Source organism: Sesamum indicum, linkage group LG8 (genome assembly GCF_000512975.1).
Source record: "Sesamum indicum cultivar Zhongzhi No. 13 linkage group LG8, S_indicum_v1.0, whole genome shotgun sequence".
Classification (NCBI taxonomy): domain Eukaryota; kingdom Viridiplantae; phylum Streptophyta; class Magnoliopsida; order Lamiales; family Pedaliaceae; genus Sesamum; species Sesamum indicum.
This window is the reverse complement of record NC_026152.1, coordinates 18,687,559-18,710,975: the sequence shown is the minus strand read 5'-3', so window position 1 is coordinate 18,710,975 and position 23,417 is coordinate 18,687,559. Positions and strand designations below refer to the sequence as shown.

At 37.5% G+C, this 23,417-nt stretch overlaps 3 protein-coding genes and 1 long non-coding RNA gene across 5 annotated transcripts; 1 reads left to right on the top strand and 3 right to left on the bottom strand.

The window, feature by feature from the left end:
- Nucleotides 3,065–6,415, top strand: LOC105169312 (transcription factor GTE7-like). Of its 2 annotated transcripts, XR_848430.2 has the most exons (4): nt 3,065–4,847; nt 4,948–5,188; nt 5,301–5,457; nt 5,531–6,415. XR_848430.2 is itself a non-coding variant. In XM_011089686.2 (3 exons), the coding sequence occupies exons 1-3, from the start codon at nt 3,297–3,299 to the stop codon at nt 5,357–5,359; spliced, it is 1,851 nt and encodes a 616-aa protein (XP_011087988.1). In that variant the 5' UTR covers nt 3,065–3,296; the 3' UTR covers nt 5,360–6,405. The 2 variants fall into 2 exon arrangements, 1 of the variants encoding a protein (XP_011087988.1); XM_011089686.2 differs by having other exon boundaries at nt 5,301–6,405.
- On the bottom strand, nt 7,370–15,504 carry LOC105169311 (myb-binding protein 1A-like protein; the record flags this gene model as incomplete). Its single annotated transcript, XM_011089685.2, is given in 9 exon segments — nt 7,370–8,629; nt 8,898–9,339; nt 10,199–10,486; nt 10,833–11,954; nt 12,043–12,267; nt 12,566–12,763; nt 12,835–12,960; nt 14,625–15,285; nt 15,458–15,504. Coding segments are annotated over 8 exon segments (3,894 nt in total). The 3' UTR covers nt 7,370–7,769.
- Nucleotides 16,368–19,873, bottom strand: LOC105169310 (heat shock 70 kDa protein, mitochondrial). The gene is made up of 6 exons (XM_011089683.2): nt 19,643–19,873; nt 18,866–18,933; nt 18,705–18,783; nt 18,051–18,617; nt 17,345–17,965; nt 16,368–17,252 (listed from the first exon to the last, which is right to left on the bottom strand). Exons 1-6 carry the CDS (start codon nt 19,715–19,717, stop codon nt 16,632–16,634), a joined length of 2,031 nt encoding a protein of 676 aa, XP_011087985.1. The 5' UTR covers nt 19,718–19,873; the 3' UTR covers nt 16,368–16,631.
- Nucleotides 20,837–22,117, bottom strand: LOC105169309. The gene is made up of 3 exons (XR_002287588.1): nt 21,666–22,117; nt 21,447–21,578; nt 20,837–21,153 (listed from the first exon to the last, which is right to left on the bottom strand). It is a non-coding gene; the product is annotated as an uncharacterized LOC105169309 (long non-coding RNA).

The following is a 23,417-nucleotide window of genomic DNA, read 5'->3' as shown; positions in this document are numbered from 1 at the left end:
TTCTTACTCGAATAAGGTCCTTCCAACCAAATTAATGTTTTTGTAAGTGTAATATATTCTTCATGTGAATGATTTTGTAAGCGTAATATATTTCTCATGTGATTAGTAAATATATCATGTGATTGGTCATGTGATTAGTAAATATATCATGTATACTGAAAAGCTACAAAATGCAAAATGCTCATTTTTGCGTATATGCCAACCAATTGATTACATGCTTAGTAAATTACATTTGTCCCTTGTAGTTAAAGGAACCATTAATTAGAGAAAGTTTCATGCACTTTGTATCACTAAGACTGGAGAAACTGCCAGTTGAGGATGGCTTTTTCGATCTTTCACAATACATCTATGCCACATATGGATATTTCACTCACGCGTATGTTGTATGTTATATGTTATTTCACTTATAAAAGCTTTCTTGCAGTCCCATCTACGGAAGTCTCCACTTCCCTTACATTGAGGGTGGAGCATAGGTAGTACTTGTCTTAATTTGCACAAGAAACAGAGATGGTGATAGTCCAATCAACTCTATGGCGTGCCTTTACGAAAAAAAAGAAGATAACAGATACGTACATCTACGAGTTCACTAAACTGGAGAAATTGTGTCCTATTCCAAACACTTGGAATGTGTTATCCTATGATGTTTTCAACACACAACTTTGATGATGCAGTTACACCCAAAAAATGTTTGTCAAAGATAAGGTTGCTTCAATGTACGTTATATGCAATTGATGAAGTTAAAGGGGTTGGTAATAAATAGATAGTTGATAGCTAATGTAAGTCCCAAAATAATATCAAAAGAGGTTAGTTGGTAAAAAGACTAAATGAAACTCTTTATAAATTTAGAGCTGCCATGAAAAATATTTTTATTTAGATTGAATTCGACCGAATCGCCCCACTATTACAGAACAAATGTAACTACTTTCCTCAAATTATACAATGGTTACATAATAAATATATTATCATATGGTTAATTCACGATTGATTAGAAATATTTCAAACTAAAACCTGCAGAGAAAGTATGCTTGTAGACATTACATATCCCCTCAAGAAGTCGAACTTGAAACTAAGTTCACTGTTAAACAATAAATAAACGATCAAGTAGTTCAATAGTGACACTTTGTTCCTGATAAGTATAAGTTATAAGTTTGAATACAACTTGAAAATCCAAGAAAAAAAAAAAGAAAAAAGCTTCAAAGTTAAATAATAAACTTAAAATCCAACTTGCTTAGTACTTATTGATGGAGAAAAAGAGAAATTTTCATGTTATTGATTCATGCAAAAGCTGAGATATGTAGATATATTTAAATAATGAGGAGACACGTTTCTTGACTTTTGGGCGATGTTTGCCCTTAAACCACCCCCACTTTTACCTGCTGCAATTGCCCTTCAACAATAACAGCTCAATAAAGAAATCCCACTTTCCATCCCCAAACACATCATATCATATTTACTTTAATAACAACAACAACAACAACTGTGCAGTACAGACTCGTGACTGATTCATTTCCTTTTAATTAAAATATGATTCTGCATACTCGGGACTAGAAATCCAGAAAACAAATTTCTGTTAAAAAATCCAGAATTTTCAAAGAATTGCAAACCTCTGTATAAGAAACTTAATTTACTACTTGGCCACATATAACCCTCAAATTCACATTTCCAGCCACAACTCACTTCCCCGCCCCCTTCATACGGCGGCTGATAAGTCAAGGAGCCTTCATCACTTTCTAGATTCCGCCGCCCTGCTACCCGAGATCTAGAATAATCTACAGAAGAACTCCAACCACATCAAGCAATTATCAACAGATTACCCGGATCAAAGAAGCCGCAAAATACCTCTCCGGCGACCGACAGCTGGATCTGCGTTTAACCTCAACTCCTTTCCCCTCTGTGTAGAAGAGAGAGCAATGCATAGAAAGGATTGGTTGAAATGTGAATCCCACTTATATATTACCTCACTTTGCTTGTCTTCTAATAGATAATAATAATAATAATAATTGTTGCTTGTGGCCCCAATTTATATAAACTTTTTTAGTGTAAATCCCTCTTCTGCCCTTGGCCCACCTTTTCACCTTTTTTTTTTCTATTTATTTTTTCTTTTTCTTTCTATGATATATAATATCTATATTAGTTTTTTTCTCTTTTTAATCTAATGTTTCATTTTAGATAATTTACTCTTACTATATTATATTTAAAAATATAAAAGATCATTTTATTATATGTACGTAAGAATGACGTGCCATAATAATTATAAATATTTTTTTTAAAAAAAGCCATTTATACTATAAAATAGTGGTTAGTAACAACCCCACATAAATTTATTATAAAATAAAAAATATTATTTAATTGATAAAATAATTAATTTATCTAATTTTTTTAAAATTTTATGTTATAATTAATTTTATGTTATTTCTTAATTTATTATTTTTTGACCTATATAATTTGTTTTTATTTACAAAATATTTTAAAATATTTTTTTTATTATATACACACAAAAACGGCTGGGATAATAAGTAATATGGGTTTTTTTGGTATTTGGTTTTGTGAGGTTTTAGTAAATAATTTTTGTTTAAACTTAAAAAATAAGTAAATATTTTCCAGAAAAAACTTTTTGAAGGGAAACCAAATTATGTTTCCTTCAAGTTTTGATGTCGAACAAAATAAAAATTTCCCAAGACTTGAAGGACAAGACAGTAATTTAGCAACCAAAGTCGTCTAACGAGAACGAGATCCTCCTGACACGTCACGTGGCATTGCAACTTCTCTTCAAATTCACGTCTTTACCATCCACGTCAGCCTCCGCCCCAAACCCTAACGCCTGGCGTCCTTCCAATTCTTCCTTTCATCGGACGCTGTTGAATCAGCCACGTGTCTGTGAAGCATGATCCACACCGTCGATGACAGATGTTTCGATCAACTCACCCAGCCAGCAAACAAACTCACGTCCGCCCTTCGATCATGGTTCCTTCATTGATCGACGGCCCAGAAACTGCCCGAATTTTCACCGGGCAGATCTCAGTGCCTTTAAGATGCACCCCCTGCCTTCTCATTCTTCGCTCAAACTCCAAACCCTAATACCCTTTCCCACCCACGTTAGGTTTTCATCGTTTTCGCCTTCTTTTTGGGCCGATTAATTATAATAATAGCCCACAATTGTTTCTTCATCTTCAGTAATCGCAATTCGAGAGGGGTTTCCAGACCGAAGAAAGACCCCCGGGTAATTGATACATGTTTTTTGGGGAAAATTGCTGCCGTAGATTCGCCGGAGCTGAGCGCCGCCGACGCTCCTGTTTATGGCGTCTGCTGTGTTAGCAAGCCAGAATGACTCCGGCTGGGGCCACATGGGAAAGACTACTTACTCCAACCCTCACCTAAATGGGAACCCTAACCCTAATCCCAAGAAAAAGCAAAAGCAATTCCATCACCCCACCGCGAACGGCGTCGTTGGTCGTTATCAGAACAAGGTTGATTCCCCAGCCGTCACGCAGACAGCCTCCGATGACGCCTATTCTTTCAACCAGACATCCACGAGCCGTAACGCTGGCAATTATGGCAGCTACTTGACCTTCAACGTTGCCTCGTACACGAAATCGGAGCTGTTCGAGCTCCGGAAACGATTGTCTGCAGAGCTCCAGCAGATCCGTGATTTACGAGATCGGATTGAATCCGGTCAATTCAACATTGTCGAAAACCCTAGATCTCAACCGAAATTAAAGAAATTTCCTGGAAACAAGAGGCCCATCTCGGCGGTTGGATCTGCTCCCAAGAAAATTAGCAATGCCTACGAGAATGGAAATTTAGACTCCGCCAGTTTTGAGGGTTTGCTGAAGGAATGCAGTAAAATTGTCGCCAAATTAATAAAGCACAAGTATGGGTATATTTTCAAGATGCCCGTGGATGCCGTGGCCTTGGGTCTTCACGATTATCATTTGATTGTGAAGCGTCCCATGGATCTGGGTACTGTTAAAGCGAATCTTGCCAAGAATTTCTATCCAACCCCTATTGAATTTGCAGCTGACATGAGGTTGACTTTTAACAATGCGTTGTTATACAACCCTAAGACCGATCCTGTTAATGGGATGGCAGAGCAGATGTTGGCCCGATTTGAGGAATTATTTAGGCCAATACAGGAGAAGATTGACAAGTTCGCAGGACAGCGGAGAGAGAGGGAATTTCGTGAGTCTAGGGCTATTGAAGATTCGCAGTTTCGTGGCCTTGATGAGTTGCAGGGTAGTTCCTGGAATAATCATAATGATCGGAATGCTGCCTCTCCTGTGAGGGCCAAGAAGGCAAAGCCGAAAGTAAGCCCTGTTCCTTCTCCACAGGTGTTCAAGAAGCCTGATAGAATGGTAACACCAATGCCAGCTCACTCTAGTGCTTCAACACCATCGCATCCTCCTCCCCCTTCAACGAATCAACAGCCGTTGTTGCCAGAAGAATTGCCCCCTTCTCCAGTGAGAGCTCCTGCTCTGCCATCTAAGGAACAGAAGGCTGGGAGAGGAGGAGCGGTGAAGCTGCCAAAGCCAAGAGCGAAGGATCCAAATAAGAGGGAAATGAGTATGGAGGAGAAACAGAAGCTTGGAATTGGGTTACAGAGTTTACCTCAAGAAAAAATGCCTCAATTGGTACAGATTATAAGGAAAAGAAATGAGCATTTGGCTCAGGATGGTGATGAAATTGAGCTCGACATTGAGGCCCTTGATACAGAGACGCTTTGGGAGCTGGATCGCTTCGTGACCAATTGGAAGAAAATGGTGAGTAAGACTAAGCGGCAAGCATTGTTGATGAACATCAATCCAGCGGGTGGAGTTGCCGCTACCAGTTCCATGGCTGATGCTGATATGGTAATATTTTATTGCTGTAATTTATTCCTCATTCTAGTTCCTAAATTTTCTTAACAGTATTTTCTGAAGAATTAATTATCCGTGTTGGTATGTTGTATAGGGTTCAATGAGTGATAAAAATGATGACTCTGGAAAGAAATCAAAGGAGAACGATGATGAAGAGGTAGATATTGATGATGATATGCCAGCAACAAGCTTTCCTCCTGTGGAGATTGAGAAGGATGATGGGATGGGTGGAGGGGGTGGCGGCGGTCATGATCATGATCCTGTTGGTCATGGTAATGCCAGCAGTAGCTCGAGCAGCTCTGGCAGCTCAAGTAGTGATTCGTCTTCCTCCAGTGGTATTGATACTGACTCTTGCGTTTCTACACTTTGTTGAGGAATTGTTACTTGTTATTGCCAGGGGCAATGTTCACATGATGCCAAGTAGTTTGAGCTTCTTCCTTTTTACAGATTCTGATTCAGGGAGTTCAACTGGGAGCGACTCGGATGCAGATGATGCACAGTCCTGACATTATTTCAGCAACCTTCTATGGTTTGAGTATTGATGATGGACTGTCGACCTGGGTCCCTTATGTTGTTTCAATATATAAGGAGGTCCATTGATGAGGTATAGTAAGTGGTTTGTTTTCCTTTCCAATGTCACTTTTCTTTCTCCTGAAGCTGGCGATCCTCTTTTGCAGAGGGTGGCCATGACAATCCATCCTGTGCACCGGGTTAACGGTGACTGTAGAAGTCTGATAATCTATATGTAAGAATGCATCAGATGATAGGGGGCAAATATATCAGAATTTGGCAAGTTTATCACTTGAAATCAAGTGTAGCTAGGAGAATGTAGATAGATAGCCTAAGCCCTGTACAGTTTTAGAACAAAAAGTAGTTGAAATTCTAAATGAAAAAGATCTTGGGCTGTGCGATATTGTGATCGGTCTTCTTTCCAGTTTTCTTTATCGCGTCAAGATTGTTAGCACAGTGTGCGTGGCAATCTAGACAGGCACCAAAGGCAAGCCTGCAAAAAGACGAGCAGCACTGGTTTATGCTGCCAACGGAAGAGAAAAACAAGGCACATGGGGGCGATAGGGTTTGCCAGTCAGGATTTTGGTGGATTCCAGCGGCAAAAAGAAAACGGAAAAGGCATCACCTCAATCATATGCATGCCATGTGATTTCCCTTTCATTTGGTGTTATTATTATCTCTTCAATTCAGGATATGCAAACACGGTTCCCCGGAGGGTGGAAGGGTTCTGGGGATCTGCTTTGTTCAATAGGGAAAATAGCCCTTTGTTTGATTAGTGTAGTTGTGCAGCGCAAGATTGATTTTTCCAGGTTAAGCAATTCATATGCCGAAAGGGGCCGATCTTTAACTAACGTTTTTAATTGTCTTTGGCCCACATGTCAGATATCTTTTCTTTGGTTGGGAGGAAGCAGTGATGGAGAGATATTCGTTATGTTTAGTTGTGACAAGTTGGCACATCATTTACAACGCAAAGCCAAACTTGGTGTGCGGGTGCAGGTGCCATTCTCTTTGTGTGAATGGAGGGGTTTTTACTTGTTTCCTAGATCAGATCATCCGTTACACCTTTTCTGGACAAACTTTTACTCTCTATCAACAACTCTTTTTATTCAATAAAAAATGTCGAAGAAGTTTAAATTATAAAGCACCCAGCACATTTTATCCCCCAATCAAACTGTCATATTTCCTGGAGTGCGACTGACTTACTCAAATGGTTAAAGTTAGGGCAATGAGATGACACCACCTCCTTCCCCATCGCTAAAATAGTAAAGATACTGGGCATAAATTTTGATTTTGAGATGACACAACCACGATTTTCTCGTGTAGCATCATGCGTATGTTGAGGATAAAGTTGGACAAAGTGGAACATGAATATGATACTAATCTTACATGACGTTGATATTGATTCAAGAACGCTTATAACTAGTTCCTCGTATGCTTCACCAAGTTGTGCTGAAAAAACATCCAAGTTTAACGAACTTGTGTCCGACTCTAATTCTACCCTAGGAGGTAGTGCTACTCTGTCCTGTGTTCTTGACTTTATATTTTGTTCATTTTATTCAGGGCTTCTCTTCGCAACGATGTGCCTACTCGTGTATAATTCTGCTTATATTAGTGATTTCAAAATAATGATTTCGATCAATAACGAAGTTTCAATAGTTACTCAGGAGAATCAACATATACGAAAATCATCCTCAAACAAAATGATTCTATGATAGTGCTTTACCTTATAATCTCATCAAATTCTGATCTCATGACTTACGTAACTTCCCACATCCCTAGTCAAAGAAAATCAGCCAAAAGCTTCTGATCAATTAAGCATAATAATAATAATAAGTGTGTATTATTACTAAAATTCCCTGCAGCACTTGTCTAAGGTTATGTGCTTGTGTTGTGGGTAATGAATAATGTCAAGTCTGGTCTCCGTCAAAACAAACATCTAAAATATCACAATGAACTGCCACGAAATAGCGTGTGTGCAAGTGGAGGGAGGCAGGAGATGGCAGAACTTAATACAAAAATTACTAGGTAAAACAAAAATGAATGTGTCTAGTGCCACAGAAGAAGAGAACTATTCATACAAAGTCAAACCGTAAAAATGTCACTAGAAGAAAAGACATACACTATAATTTTACTCAAAATTGTGCTGGTCCCTATAGCATGTTGATTGCAATGGATGATGATGCCTTGTTCGCCATTAACACTTTGAAGAGAACAGAGAGCTGCAGATGAAAAGGCTCAACAAATACTCCAATACCTTAACAAATAAAATCCCAACAGGAGAAACATCTTATGAGGTCAATGGAGAAGGATCGAACTTGCCTCTGATCATTTTACACCTGAAAGCTTCAAACAAGAGTTCCACGAATGCCCCAAACAGAGCTTGTCCAGCAGAAGAAAAACAGTATGTTAATCTACCCGCTTCTTCAGAGCAAGAAATATGTCGCCAAGTTGGGATTCACAGGCAGCGCGACCATCTGGTTCTAAAGTTTTAAGAAAACCAGAGGTCAGATTATAAGTTGTCAAAATCTGGAATACCTTGCCACAGAATTTACGCACATCAGCTCTTCTGGTCTGCTTTTCAGGCATATTGATCACTAAGTGCTTGACCAAATCGCATAGCTTTGGAAGATGGTTTTTCAACATCACCTTTTGTGCATCTTCTGCACTTTCATCAGTAGTGGAAGAAATGTGAGATTTTAGTATTTCAGTCACCAATTCAAGGGCTTCAACTTGCCGGAACTGTGATTTGGCACTACCACATTTCTCCAAAAGGAACCCAAAGAGGTGTTGACCAATCCAAGGTCGCCGTTTAAATATTTCCTTCAGAAACTCGCATTTCATTTGAGATTTTTTGCTATCAAAGTAGGCCACTAAGGCATTCTGGAATATATCACAAACCTTCTGCAGTTCAGACTCTGAGAAGTTTCTTGCATCAATGATCTTTAGAATCCAAAATGTTGAACTTTGAGCAAGTGAATTGATCATTTTGTGCCGATTCCAGGATGCAGATTGTTTCTTCTTTGATGGATTAGAAGCAGATTTCTTTCTCTTGAATGGCTTTGCTGCCAACTTCAAGTACTTTTCCAGGAGGGATTCAAGTACTGCAAGCTGCACTGACTCACCTCTTGGATAGTCCTTAGCTTTAAATATCTTCTTTTGTATAATTCCCCATATCCGCTGACCAAGCTGCTCACTTCCTTCTGATGTTTGTGGATTAGCAAATGCTTGAGCCAGGTTCGAGAATACTTTCAGTACCTGTGGTTTACCTGTGCATAGGTGATAAACAGAGTCAACTTTTTTACTAAAAGAAACATTCATGTAAGACAGGTAGAAACCTAGAGTCTAGAGAAGACTGGACGTAAATCAAATGATACTCCAACCAAAAAGAATCCACATCTTTAAGTGAACAGCCAAAGAGAAAAAATGATGAAAGCTTGGTGAGCTCTAAAGAGTAGATCCAAAACTTAAAAGAAAAAGGAATTGATGAGAAGAGGCCAAGGCAAACAGCACAAGCATATTCGTTATCAAACTTGCCTGGATTTTCATGTAGGTAAATCTCCAGCAAAGACAGAACACGAAGCTTAAAGAGCACAAGCTGTGAATGGGCAGTTTCACCTCCAGCTTGGTTCTTCTTTTCCCTGAATATTCGTGCGAGATAGGTATCCATTCGAAACATTGCATCATCATCCATTCCCTCATCAGAATCATCATCAGAGGCCTCTGGTAGTTCAGCAGTAACTGCATCAACTCCCACAACTGCCTCAGAATCATCTGTCTGCTCATCGCTCTCAACAGTTTCACCTGTCTCGGCCTCATCAGATTCCTCTGCTTCTTCAACACCAAGAAGATCATCTTCAGCGTCTTCATCTTCACTATCTGTATTCTGGTGTCGAGCTGGCTTTAAATCTTTTTTTATGACCCGCAGCATCCGTAGTAACCCATCTTCAGTGATATCATTACAAAAATATTTGAAAACCTATTCAGATAGAAAACCTATCAGTCACTCCTAAGAAAAATGGCACAGCAAAATGAATCAGTGCATGGTCAAGCAAAGCAGAAAAGGGAGAGCAAGAGAATCCAATTTTGCAAAAAAATATGATCACCATAATATCAATACTTTCCCAACAAGTAACCAGCATTGTTATGCAGTCGCATCCTTCCACCACAATTGCAATTTACTAGACAAAGAATATGTGAAAAGCTTATTCCTAATAAGACTCGAGTTTCTACTCTTTGCATTCAGCCATGTATATAAATAATTTGATTTTGCTTTTACCACTCTCATATTTACAGCACTAAAAGCATTGACCTTGAGAAATTAAACCAACTGCTAATCCAATTTCTCGCACCGCTCTTAAAAAACCCACAACCCTGGCGTTCAATGAGCTTTTTGTCCCCTCTTTAGAATCAAATCCATTATCAGTTGAGCTTCTATATTTTCTTGGTCGAATCAAAATATGCTGTCGGCAGAACAAATAGATCTATACTTCCCTTAACTAGCATCAAAACTTCTCATATGCTGAACCCCAAAGCTCCTTTCAGATTTTGCTGCTTTTCCACAGCACCATTTTGGTCCACTCTACTCAACATTATGTGTTTGCATGCACAACTATGACTCTGAGTCTCTTTACAAAACACATTTCACTTTGACATGTTGAATGTTCTCATGCTTACAGCTATAAATTTGACATGTTCTGATGGACTCAACCAAGCAAAATATTCAGGAAAGGAGGTGGAAACATTCAGTAAGTAAAACACTAAGGGGATAGAGGTGTAAAGTATTTACTAAGTATCGGTTAGCTGGAGAAAGTTAAGAACGGTCTCCTTCTACTTACCTGCTCAATGGCAGATCGCAGGGGAGCTGATGACTGTGGCAAGAGAGAAAGCATTGTGTCAACGAGTACGTCCATTAACTCAGGCACACCATCCCCTTCAGGTTCATCTTCTCCAGAGGACTCTAAAAGATCAGAAGAGCCAAAGGCTTTTTTACAACACACGACAAGTTCAGAGGCAGCTTCAAAGAATTCCCCAGGTCGAAGTAGGAGTTGAAGCAGCAGTTGGATGAGCAAATACCTCAGAGCATGCAATTTACTGGAATCCGTGCTAAGACCACAATTGCGTTCCTGGAGAAACCAAAATTGTTAAGAATAGTGTCACAGGCATACTCAAGGATAATATGAGGAAGAAAAACAAGGGTTCAGAGCATCAAAATCTATTTGACCGAGGTCCTGGAATGTGCCCAAGCTCTAATTTCGGTTACTGATTTAGAAAAATAAGAGAAGGCCACATGTTGGAGACACTCCCAGCCCAACCCAAACCACAAAGTAAGGGAAAAAACGGGAAGTCAAGAGAGAAAAGTAATAGGAATGAGAAATACACAAATCTATGTGTGTAAAACTCAAATTATTTATAATCTTCTATTAACAGCCACACCATCAATTCATGATATAAATTAGAAGAGCAGAGTACCTCTCTTGATAGTTGACTTTCCATGGCCTGCAGTTTCTTGAATGCTTTTTCATCATCAATATTTAGGGCCCTTGATAGAGAAACTGAAGGAATGTTGCATAATATACTAAGAAACCGCATAAAATAAGATCCAATATCATTTGCCTCAACACCACTAGCCACAGCATGAGGTCCCTCTCCTTTCTGAGCATTTGCAAGCAATAACTGTAGCTGCTCAATACACATCTGGCACAAAGCATTAGGAATGGCTGATTTTGGCCATCTAAACTTTTCCTGTAGTTCAAAAGATGTTATTTCAGTCCCAAGTGATGATGAAAAGAGACCTTGAACTGCCAGAAACTTCAGGACTTCTTTTTGCACACGGAACCTCGCATCTTGATCAAGCTTAATATGCTTTGCAATATTGGGAAGAGATTCCACGATCCAACTCTTAAGGAATTCAGAAGTTCCTAGTATCCCAACAGCATCCTTATCTTCAACGGATCCTATCTCGGAATTATCATCTGTTGTTTGACTCTGATCTGAAGGTTCTTCCGAAGAATGGCCTTCATCCAGAAACATGGTGATCAAATTCTGAATGAATAGAATACAACCAGACTCAGTTTTAAAATCCGTCATCAAATCCTTCACTATCTTTGATCTGGTGATGCAATCAAATTTCCCGTTGCTGTGTCTTTGCAGAGCCACAATTACCTCCACTCTCCGAACATCATCGTGCATTACCCATTCTGACAGTTCTTTAAGAAAATGTTGTGCAACTTTATAAAGCCAAGAATCTTTTGTTGAAAGTATATCCATTAAACATTGAACAACCTTGTAAGACAATACAACATGCACACATGAAGCAGGAAGCTTTGGCAGTAGAAGCAACAATACATCAAATGCTAACTTTTTGCGATCATGAGATGAGGGTAAAAGTGACCCTTCAATTATTATTTCACAGAAGCGCTGAAGATTTCTCCCCATATCTTCTTCAGCTGGGCTACACTTGCGACTTTTTTTGTGCTTCTTGATGGAAATTAGTCCTGATGCTGAATCTAAATCTTGTACAACATCAGGTAAGAGATTACTAACCAAAACAGACCAGACACTATGTACTCGTGGTTGACAGAAGGTGGACTCCTGAAATATAAAGACATACAGATTAACAAAAAATCACAATATCCTTTGATCAAAGACAAAAGCTGTAAGAAACAAAAATGAATACCACCTTTAAGCAACCAGCTATATTGGACAAATGATCAGCAGCGAAGAGAGCGCTCTTGCTATAGGGGGAAGGCAATAGTTTCCCACATTTACAGTCAAAACTAACTTTTTCTTGTATTTTAAGGGCTAAAAGTAAGGCGTCTGGATTTCCAACTTCAATTGCTCCTTCAAACCACTCCTGAAGTCCTGGTGCTTCAAGAATATGATTTGACAGTGCTTCAACAGGCAACTAAACAAGATTGTAGATCAATGTTCAGATTAAGGGTAATAAATTCTGACTTAACACATCATCAAGCAGAATTGAGAACAGAAGGCAACAGGCAAGGCAAAATGGCAGGAATTCCATATGATACAATTACAAGGGGATGATGAGCATACGCAGCTTTCTATAATGTGTGACCAAATCATTCAGACCATCAGAACTTAAAATTATTTAAATGACTACAAAAAACGAAAAGAATTTTATTCGCCAAATAGATGGTGTCAAGGACAAGAATGTGCTGGATAATGATAGTAGGCTAGATTACCTTTCCAACCATTTCCAATAAGACTACAACAGCAGGCTCTTGTAAGTACCGCTTCTTAGCAGCAAGGGCAATAAGGCAACTTGTAAATTCTTTTATGAGTGGAGTATTATTATCTGCGATCCATTCTTCAGTTATCTTTCCTGATCTTGCAAGAGCTCCATATGCAAATAAGCGACCCAGTAAGCAGTCCCTAACCTCCTATACAAAGAGATAAATGTTTACACACCAATTTCAAACTTTAACTACAAACTTGAAAGACATTCACCCACCTGACCCTTCATGGAAGAAGAGACCTCCAACAAATTAATAATCAGCTTTAACAATGAATCCAACTTAATGCTAGGGACTGTGCCAACCAAAATTGTGAGACCTAATGCAAATCCCTGTCTTGCACACTGCAGTAGAAAAAAATGAGAGGAAAATTACTCATAATCCATGTGTTTTTAAGATATTCCAAAACCTTGAAAATTTTTAAAACAACCCACTGTAAAAGTGAATGGGTTATCAAGGAGATCTATGCTTACAGATACAAGAAAAGGAATGATCTAGCAACATGGGACCGACAAATGATATTCTTCAGAAAATAATATCTGTAAACTGAAAGTAATTATGATCATAAATGCTTCACAGAGACATGTGTGTACACGGGACAAAGTACTGAGTTTGTTTCTCATAATTCAAGATGTTCCCAATGGATACAGATATGTAATAGTGCCAACAGGGTTTATGTAATAGTGCCAACAGGATGTATCGCAGCCTAAAATACTGCAATTTCTTTCAGAAGGCCAAGAAAATTTGAATGAAAAAATTAACATTAAGAAATTCAAATGCAAGAATAAATAGCAAATTTTGTAGCTGAATTGTGAATATCCATGAACACATGACTCTACATAATATGGATAATGGTAAAACATCCATACGAGTCTTTCAGAAATGACACCAGAATAGTGACATTTAAACAACAAAAAACAAGAGCCAGATCTTCCCAGGAATCAATAAACAAACATATACGACCATGGAAAGTGGAAGCCTAAAGAATTGGAGAGAACAATCTTCTAATAATAGTCTGTTCCTAACATATTTTCAGTGAGTTTCTATTCAACAAGATGATAAACCAATCCAATAAATGACACAGGATTGCTCTCTTCTCAAGCACAAAGTCTCAAACAATATTAGACTTGAAGACATTATAAAATAAGCTGACAAAAGAATAGCTGGTGAAGAGCTTCGAAACTTATGGCCTGTATGGAAGCTTGAATGGCAAGTACTGTGAGTTGATCTGGAGTAATATTTAAGAAATATCTACTGTCTAATAGATTTCCTGATTCCAGTATTAATAATTGTAATATACTTGAACCGTTGCTAAGGACTTAATGTGGAAATGTATAAGAGGTCAAATATGGTATTGTAAGTTTTTTCGTATGCTAACTGAATGTAAATTTTTAAGAACATGCTGCATGCAAGTGGAAAGCATCACACCTCATCATCCTATCCGTGACCGACGTAATAACAACTAAGTCTGCATCAATCAAACAATATCATCTAATGTCCCATGCAGAATTATAAAAGCAGATGATAAGTAAACTAAGCCTATGCATAAAGGAAGTTGATGTCTATGTCTTATTACTCAACAAGATTCGCAATGATAAAGCTTCTATTCATAAGATAAAGTGTATCCATATATTCATTATTTTCTATGTTCCAATATGTTCAAATGAATGGACAACTGAGAAAGGCCAACCTACAATTAACAGGTTTCACTAGAAATCTGGGTTTTGCATAAAGTTACAAAAGCAATGATGGTCGGAAATTAACAAGAGGCAAACATAAAAAAACAAATTCAGCAGCAAAGCAATTCATTTAATATTCTTGGTCCTTCAACCGTCAGAAATTTGGGTACTGTTCAATACTCAAAAACTAGAAACATCATCACTCACGGATGTCATTGGAAAACAGGGATGAATTTGCTACCTATTCAACCATCCAAAAGATTATCCCTTGACGATATAGCAAGACAATCAATTACAGAACTATGTTAGAGACAAACCAACAAACCCACCTCTCTCGATGAGGACACGCCACGAATGAGTCTCCGCACAGCATACCGCACAGATGGAGCACAGTTATTCAAGCCGTCATCCTTCTCTGCTTCCAGTTTGGATTTATCTTCGACCTCATCCTTGTTCTCTAACTTATCATACGCTTTCTGAACTTCCCTTAACTCGGTCGCCAATGCCTTGGCAGCTGCTTCCCTGATGCTTGCCTCAACTGCGGCCAGATCCTTAAAAACCCCAATGTGGAACTCAGGCAATATTCCGCTACTACTATTACTGGTACTACCCCTCTCATTGTTATCACTTTTTAATTCCACGTCCATTTTTTCAGGTACCGATTCGATTTTGATGGTCTCTGCTCGATGTCTTTCCTTATCCAGCATCTTCCTTTGTTTTCTCCTTTCCATCGAATTCATGGAAGGGTTGTGAGAAATTGAGGAGGTTGATGCTACATTGGCATCATTCTGATTTTCACTCTCAGGAATTTCAGTATCCTTCTTCTTTTTCTCTTTTTTTACCCTCTTATTCGAGGGTTCTGCTCCAGCATTCTCAATGCCCGAGTTCACTTGCTGCTTGTCTTTTAGGAGCTCTACTCCAGAGTCTTCCATAGAACTGGACTCTCTCTTCTTGCTACCCATGGACGCCAACACAAATAAGAATGATAATCTGCGGAAGAAACAATAACATGATCATCCACTACATCTTTGAAGGAAAACAAGAACACTCATAGTATTCAACTCAAAACCTGACTGATTAGCCCATATACACTCCATAAATTAACCAAAATCACAACACACAGTAGTAAATAACAGCAAAGCACCAACACAATTTCACATACCTGTTTAGCAAAAGCAACGAGGAGAAAGAAGAGGAAGAAGAAGAAGAAGACGAGGAATACAAGAGCGAAAGCGAAGGAGAAGCTCAAACACCGAGGTTCAAACCGAGCAATGCGAGTGCGAGAGAAGAAAAGGAGGCAGGCTGAGGTTTAGCACCGAGTTTAAACCTACATCTAATTTCTATTCGGGTCCGCTTCCGGATCCACATCCGATCTTTCTGGATCCATCCTGTAGTTGAGAGTTGAGACCCGCCCTTTTTGGTTATGTGGATCATCCACGTTGCCAGCCCTAGCCTCAGCATGACTTGGTCTTAGATTTGTTGGGCTATGGAAAACCAACCCATGAGTTACAGGCCTTGCCACTTGGCCCAAATAGGAAATAATAAATAAATCCTTTTGATTGTTGAAATTTGTTATAATTATGCTTAAATTCTTCGAAATTTGAAAATTTACGTCTACCTCCTTAATATTAGTGACTATTAAATAAACCTCACATTATCCTTTATATAAATTGCACAAACATTCATTGAGGTTTATGCAAATTATATGCACATCCACTAAGATTTTGTCATTTTACAGTTCTCCCTCTTTGATTTTGTTTTTATAGCTGTGACCCCTGTAATTTAATATTTTTTTTTATTTGGTCCCTGTAATTTAATACTTATGAAAATGAAATAATAAGAATGTATTAATCAGTTAAAAGGACTTTATGGTTGAAAAGGTTGGCGTCCCTAGTCTCTATACATCTTAGTCTATGACCAATATGGTTTAGTAATTGTAACAAGGCAAAAATTCAGCACATTATCTTCTTCAAACTTGTTGCAAAATACAAACAAACGTACAACAGAAACCAAGTTTGCTTTCAGATTATTTCCCATAGCACAATCAAAAACATAGCAAATACACTGAGAAGGAATACAAATCAGAATTCAGATCAAATTTCTGCTCCACGGTATGGAATTTATTAGAGCAATTAAAGCTTTAAGCATGAATCAATTCCACAGAAGGTATACAAAAATTCTACCACCAAGAATCCCTCCTTCAGAAGTTTCCAGTCCTTGAGCTTTTAATACAACCAAGCTACCAAGTAGATACAAGCGATTGTCAAGAAAACATTGTAGCTCAACTGAAACAAGTGAAAATTAGCTGTCAGTTAACAGCAACTAATATAAATCATCTACTTCTTGACCTCCCCATACTCAGCCTCAGGTGCCTGATCACCACCCTGAGAACCTCCAGAGGAACCACCACCAGAACCGCCAGACATGTGCTGTCCGATCTTTGACACAGCTTTGTTCGCTGCGTCAAGCTTAGCCTTGATATCATCAATATTCTCAGTGGTCATTGCATTTCTCAAATCTGAAACAGCAGACTCAATTTCTGATGCAACTTCGCTTGGAATCTTGTCCTTGTACTCATTTAAGCTCTTCTCAATACTGTAGATTGTGGTATCCGCATTGTTCCTGAGATCTATCAATGCTTTCCTCTCTTGGTCCTTTTGGGCATGCAACTCGGCCTCCTTCACCATCTTTTCGATCTCATCTTCTGATAAACCACCGGATGACCGAATGGTGATCTGCTGCTCTTTGCCAGTGGTCTTGTCTTTTGCAGAGACAGTAACAATTCCGTTCGCATCAATATCAAATGTCACTTCTATCTGAGGCATGCCCCTAGGAGCTGGGGGGATACCCACAAGCTCAAACTCACCAAGGAGTTTGTTATCTGAAGCCATTTCACGCTCACCCTGAAGTACTTTGATGCCGACCTGGGTCTGGTTGTCAGCAGCTGTTGAGAATGTCTGAAAATATAACAATGATAAATAAGAATTTAAACATCTAAGGTTTGCACATAAAATGTTCTAAAGTGACATGCATGAAATGAGTGGCTCACCTGGCTTTTCTTTGTCGGAATTGTGGTATTTCTGTTGATCAATCTGGTAAAGATACCTCCCAGTGTCTCAATACCAAGTGAGAGGGGAGTGACATCAAGGAGAAGCAACTCTTTGACATCACCACGGAGTATACCACCCTGAATGGCAGCTCCCATAGCAACCGCCTCATCTGGATTCACCCCTTTGCTTGGGGACTTGCCAAAGATCTCAGAAACCACTTCCTGAACCTTCGGCACGCGAGTCATCCCTCCAACAAGGAGCACTTCATCGACCTCCTTGGTTGATATGCCAGCATCCTTCAGACAACTCTTGCAAGGGGCCTTAGTCCTCTCAATTAAGTGGTTGACCAGAGCCTCAAACTTTGATCTTGTCAAAGTTATATTAAGATGTTTTGCACCAGATGCATCAGCGGTGATAAAGGGCAAGTTAATCTCAGTCTGGGATGTAGAAGAAAGCTCTATCTTTGCTTTCTCAGCTGCCTCTCGGAGTCTCTGCAGAGCTAGCCTGTCCTTGGAAAGATCAATTCCCTCCGTTCTCTTGAATTCACTCACCAAAAATTCCAATAAAGCATTGTCAAAGTCCTCTCCTCCCAAAAATGTGTCACCATTTGTTGCTTTCACCTGCAGGGTAAACCGTAGTCAGCTCACGGAACTAGAACAAACTCTAATCATGGATAGCTGAAACTGCTCAATAAGTATGTTATACCTCAAAAACACCATTTGATATCTCCAAAATAGAGATATCAAAAGTTCCACCTCCAAGATCAAACACAGCAACAAGACCTTCTTTATTGTTCAAACCATAGGAAAGCGCAGCAGCAGTAGGCTCATTAATAATTCTTTGTACGTCAAGGCCTGCTATTCTGCCAGCATCTTTGGTGGCTTGCCTCTGAGCATCATTAAAATAAGCAGGAACCGTAATCACAGCCTTGTTCACAGACTTCCCAAGGTAGGCCTCTGCAGTTTCCTTCATCTTTGTCAAAACAAAAGCACCAATTTGACTTGGGGAGTACTGCTGTCCATTTGCTTCAACCCATGCATCCCCATTTGGAGCTCTAACAATCTTGTAAGGGACCATCTTCATTTCCTTCTGCGTCTGAGAGTCATCAAAGCGTCTACCAATTAAGCGTTTTGTTCCAAAGACTGTGTTGGTTGGATTTGTGACAGCTTGTCGCTTTGCTGGCGTACCAACCAAAAGCTCTCCTTTTTGACTGAATGCAACCACTGATGGAGTCGTCCGAGCACCCTCAGAGTTCTCAATAACTTTTGGATTCTGACCAAAAAAATCATTTTACACATGAGTGAACCAATCAGGAACAAGTAGTACAAAGTAATTATCAACTTAATAACTAAGTGGCACCTTTCCCTCCATGACAGCAACGCAGGAGTTTGTAGTACCCAAGTCAATACCAATTACTTCATTTCCAGCTGGTTTTGTGCTGTACCAAGAAGGAAGTGCATTCAGTATGAGAAAACCGTGGTTTTGGAACTAACTTTATGAAACTATAACAGGAAATATACCTGAACGGTCTGGCTAGACCTGCCCACTTGTTGCCCAGAGCCCATGATGGTTTGGTGTTTCCAGTTAACTGAGTATGAAGTACAAAATATAGCATTCAGTAACAGCAGGAAATTTGTCTTTAAGTGATTAATAATAAACTAATTAAAGCACAAAGGCTTAAGATAACATGTAAAACCCTTCATCGATGTCATAGGTGAGCTTCAATGGATTCGTAGTAAGTTTGACAAATGATGCTTCATATAATTCAAGAATAATGTGTCTAACTCACATCATATAAAGCAAAAGAAAGTAAAGAGAATAAAACAACAGCCTCTTGACAGGAAGAAGTTTTCAATCTGCTCAACGAATTTGGGTATACATCATATAGTGAAAACCACAATACAATTTAACAGAGTCGTACTAACACAGAGAATAACTGTTTTATCTCTCTTCATCAACTAATATTTTTTCTTTAAAAAAAGTAATGATGAAAGAAGAAAAAAAAGAACACCATACTGTCCTCTCTTTTCTACTTTTATTACCACTCCCTTCAGGCGGCAGTTGATCTGAATTTTACACTTCATTAAACAGAAAAACAAAGTGTTCAAACATTCAGCAAATGAAAAACATCATTAATAAATTATCCAGCTAGATTACCGGAGAAGAACATCAGTATTTAGGAGATATTATCCTAAGTAGTAATAAAACACACTATATCACACGCAAGCACTCCAAAACAAGAAAAGAAAAGAACAATGAATCAGGGGGAAAAAAAAAGTTCCGGAACAGAGACGTACGGTTTTGAAAGCAGAAATAGGAGCGGAAGAAAATTCGCGGCGACGGACAGATCTGAGAAGAACGGCAGTCGCCATTTCCACGAGAGTATGAGATAGCTGCTTCGAAATTTCCTTTCTGCTTTCTTCTGAGGCGGTTGTGCTAGGGTTTAGGGTTTATGGAGAGGAGCTTCAGACAGCGAGGAGGCGGATACAATTAAAGGAAATTCCACTTGATCTGGCGAGACTTAAAAAGTAAAACAAAAATAAAAATAAAAAGGAAGTGGTGGGAGAATGACCGTCAGGTCAGAATGTTCTAGATGTACATATATATATATATATATATATCGGACGACCAAACACGCCGTGGATTGTTTCCCAAGGCATGTTCATAATGTTTAGTTTCAATTTTATTTATCTATGATATGGCCAAAATATAGATAATATTTGTCTTGATTTGTTTTAGAAGTTTTTGTGATATTTTGAAACAGTGTTTTATTTATTTTTTGTCAAAATAAATCTACACTAATTATAGGCCCTACGACTAAAAAAATTATATACATACTCATAATATATATAAATATATATATAAAACAAATATAATTTGACAATGAATAATAATTTTTGTCTCCTACTAAATAACATTAAACATACCGTACTTATTTTATATTATTTTCAAAAATAAATCCAAACATACACACTATCTGTAATATATACTTATTTATCTTTATTTTTCTCCCTATATTTTCATAAAATACATCAAAACAAGTTAAAAATGAAACTAAACATAATGGTTGTATTTTCTTTTTTATTTTTTTTATTAATTGCAACAATTAAATTACAATAAGAAAAATGATATCAAATTTCCTGCATTTAATGAATGTAATTCTTATAATGGATATTTACCCAAACAAATGACCATACACCGCGTGATATTGCAATTTGTATTGAAATTAATTGACACAAAAATGTAGCATCATAAAGTATTCTTGATGAATTAAATCAATTAAGAGAGGAATTATTTTTAAAAATTCAAATCTCCAAGCATCTGAGGTTCATTTATTTTATTTTTTTTTGTTTCTAAGTCATATTTAATTTGATATAACAAGCAATATTTTTAATGGCTTTAAATTAATTGTTTATAAATCTATTCATTATCTTATATATATATATATACATTTTTGTTTATATTAATTTTTTATATTTCGAATACACCGCAATAGTCCTCGTACCTCAAAACACATCACACGACCATTTGTAAGTTTAAATTGCAACGGAATTTAAAATAAAATGGAGTAAACTCAAAAGTTTAGTAATAAAGACAAAATTAGGAAAAAAATCATATGCTTTATGCAACACCCCCTGCTTTACTATACTTAATTATTACTATTTTACTATTTTCTTAATTACCGAGGTTTCCTGGTTAGAACAGACGACTGCCCATTTGCCCAAGGAAGCATGTTAAGGGCCCATGTCCATCGAGACGATTGCCGAACGTGGATTCCATCATTCTCTTTTTTCATTTTATTTGATAGCTGAATGAAAATCGAAAAGGAGTTCAATTCAATTTGTCTATTTCAACAGAAAAATTATCAGCACATAATCTTCTCTTCACCGTAACATCGACGCATTAAGAATTAAGCACAATTTAAATCAAATAATACAAATCGAGACTACCAGACTCTATTTTTCATACAGATATTTAAATAAAAGAAATAATGATTTAATTACTAGAGGCTTTGGGAATTTGTTGTTACTTGTATTTCAAGCTAAAGTTGATGGTATTTAAAATACGACACACGTGTCTTGACTTTTGAGTAATGTTTACCTTTGAACCATCTCAACTTCCACCCCGCTGCTAATGCAATTGCATTCACAATTCAAAAGGAATCCCACTTTCTTCACTATGACTGAAACATTCCTTTTCAATTAACATGATGTTTGTAATTGTGTGCATACTCTGCGAAATAAATTGTTAAAATATAAATATTTCCAAAAAAATAAATTTACCTTAATTTAGAATTTTCAAATAACTATTAATAATCACATGAAATATAATTCATCACAGCTCCACAGAGAACGCGGCAGAGGTCACATGCAACCTCAAATGCACACCAAATTCACATTCCAAACAGCAACTCACATGCCTCCAAACCTAACACCTCCGACTCTCCTCCTCCTCCTCCACCCACCTCACTGGAGGACGGCGGCCGGCGACTAATAAGTCAACGATTTGCCCTTACTTTCTAGATTTCGCCGCTTCGGTACTCGAGACTTTAAACGATTCACAGAGAAACTCCAACCACGACATAAGAGCTTCGAGAGCTTACCGAATCACAAAGAGGAGCCGATCTCCTCTCCGGCAACAGATGGCCATTTCAGTAGTTGGATCTGCGTATAAGCTTTCTCTCACTCTCTCCGCGTAGACGGGTTTCGGGGTAATGGTAGAGTATGAAAAGGTCTGGAACAAATGTGAATCCCTCCTATATATTACCTCACCTTGGTCGTCTTCTAATGCTGCTAATGGCCCCAACACTGTTACCTTGTCGGCAATCCACGCGCCTTTGTTTTGTGGATTTCCTCTTCTGCCCTTGCAGAAACTTCTATACTATTTTTCAACTTCTTATTCTTTTCAGATTTTTCTGAAATTGTCAATAGATAATTTTGTATATAGTAGTAACAGAATTTTTGACCGATACTAAAATTCTCACTATTAAAATCAACATTAACTCTATGTTATGACTTTTCCTATATTATTTATTATGTCTATAGAGAGAGAATTGTAAAGCAGTAATTATCTACATATGACATTATGACATGATATTTATAGTAATTTATTTTTATAAATTCTCGACATAGTTTAATAATTGTACAGTAAAATTTACACTTTGTAATAATTTGTATATATTTCAAAATTAATATAAAAAAAATTCATCCATTTTCTGATAGTCCTTTGACTATTTTCAAATATAATATAACCATATTTTTTATTATCCTTTTAAGTTTTCGTAAATTCAAATTTATTGCTCATTACACCTTCAAAGATAAACAACTCATGAAATTTTATCAACTTTATTATTTATTCTTTTTTTCTCTTGATAAATCAATTTATTGGAATAAGAATAATAAAATTTAGTTTAAAAAATAAATAATTTTGTACTTACATACATTTCAATATTAAATATCTTATCAATTAATTTTAACCTCTTCTTTTAATTTGTAATGTAGATAGTTATTTAAAAAAGTAAAAAAAAATAAAAACTGATTTTAGAAATAGGACTTTGATTCCAATTGCAGTTTCATTATTGTGAAACGGGACATGATACTAATATTCTATATGTTCTTATTCTAAAAACAAATCTACAGTAGTTGTAATATGCATTATATTCAATAGTATTTGTAAATATTTATTATTGATAAAAATAAATATATAGAATATAAAGTTTTGATGCAACAACGCAATAATAAGAAATATTATTTTCATTATTTGATTAAAAATAAAATCAGACATTGTGATGATTTATTTTTAAACTACATTTTAATAAAATAAAATCCACGAAAAATTTGAAAGAAAAAGTATGCTTAGAAGGGCAAGACAGTAATTAAGGAAGCAAAGTCGGCTTTTTAACGTTCTTCTCGTTTTGACGAGATCCTCCTGACAAGTCACGTGGCAACGCGAGTTTTCTTCACATTCACGTCTTTACCATCCACGTCAGCCCCCTTAGATGGGACCCGCACACCCGCCCCAAACCCTAAATTCGCAATACATGCGACCCAAATTCTCACCCCCCCCCCCCAC

Bases quoted from the DNA above. Each gene is read 5' to 3' on its own strand.
- LOC105169312 (XM_011089686.2), top strand. From the start codon at position 3,297: ATGGCGTCTGCTGTGTTAGCAAGCCAGAATGACTCCGGCTGGGGCCAC. The intron at 4,848-4,947 runs GTAATATTTTAT...TATGTTGTATAG, and splicing joins CCATGGCTGATGCTGATATG to GGTTCAATGAGTGATAAAAA. The intron at 5,189-5,300 runs GTATTGATACTG...TCCTTTTTACAG, and splicing joins TGATTCGTCTTCCTCCAGTG to ATTCTGATTCAGGGAGTTCA.
- LOC105169310 (XM_011089683.2), bottom strand. From the start codon at position 19,717: ATGGCGACTGCCGTTCTTCTCAGATCTGTCCGTCGCCGCGAATTTTCT. The intron at 18,618-18,704 runs GTGCCACTTAGT...TTTTTTGGTCAG, and splicing joins TTGCTGTCATGGAGGGAAAG to AATCCAAAAGTTATTGAGAA. The intron at 17,966-18,050 runs GTATAACATACT...TTTACCCTGCAG, and splicing joins TATCAAATGGTGTTTTTGAG to GTGAAAGCAACAAATGGTGA.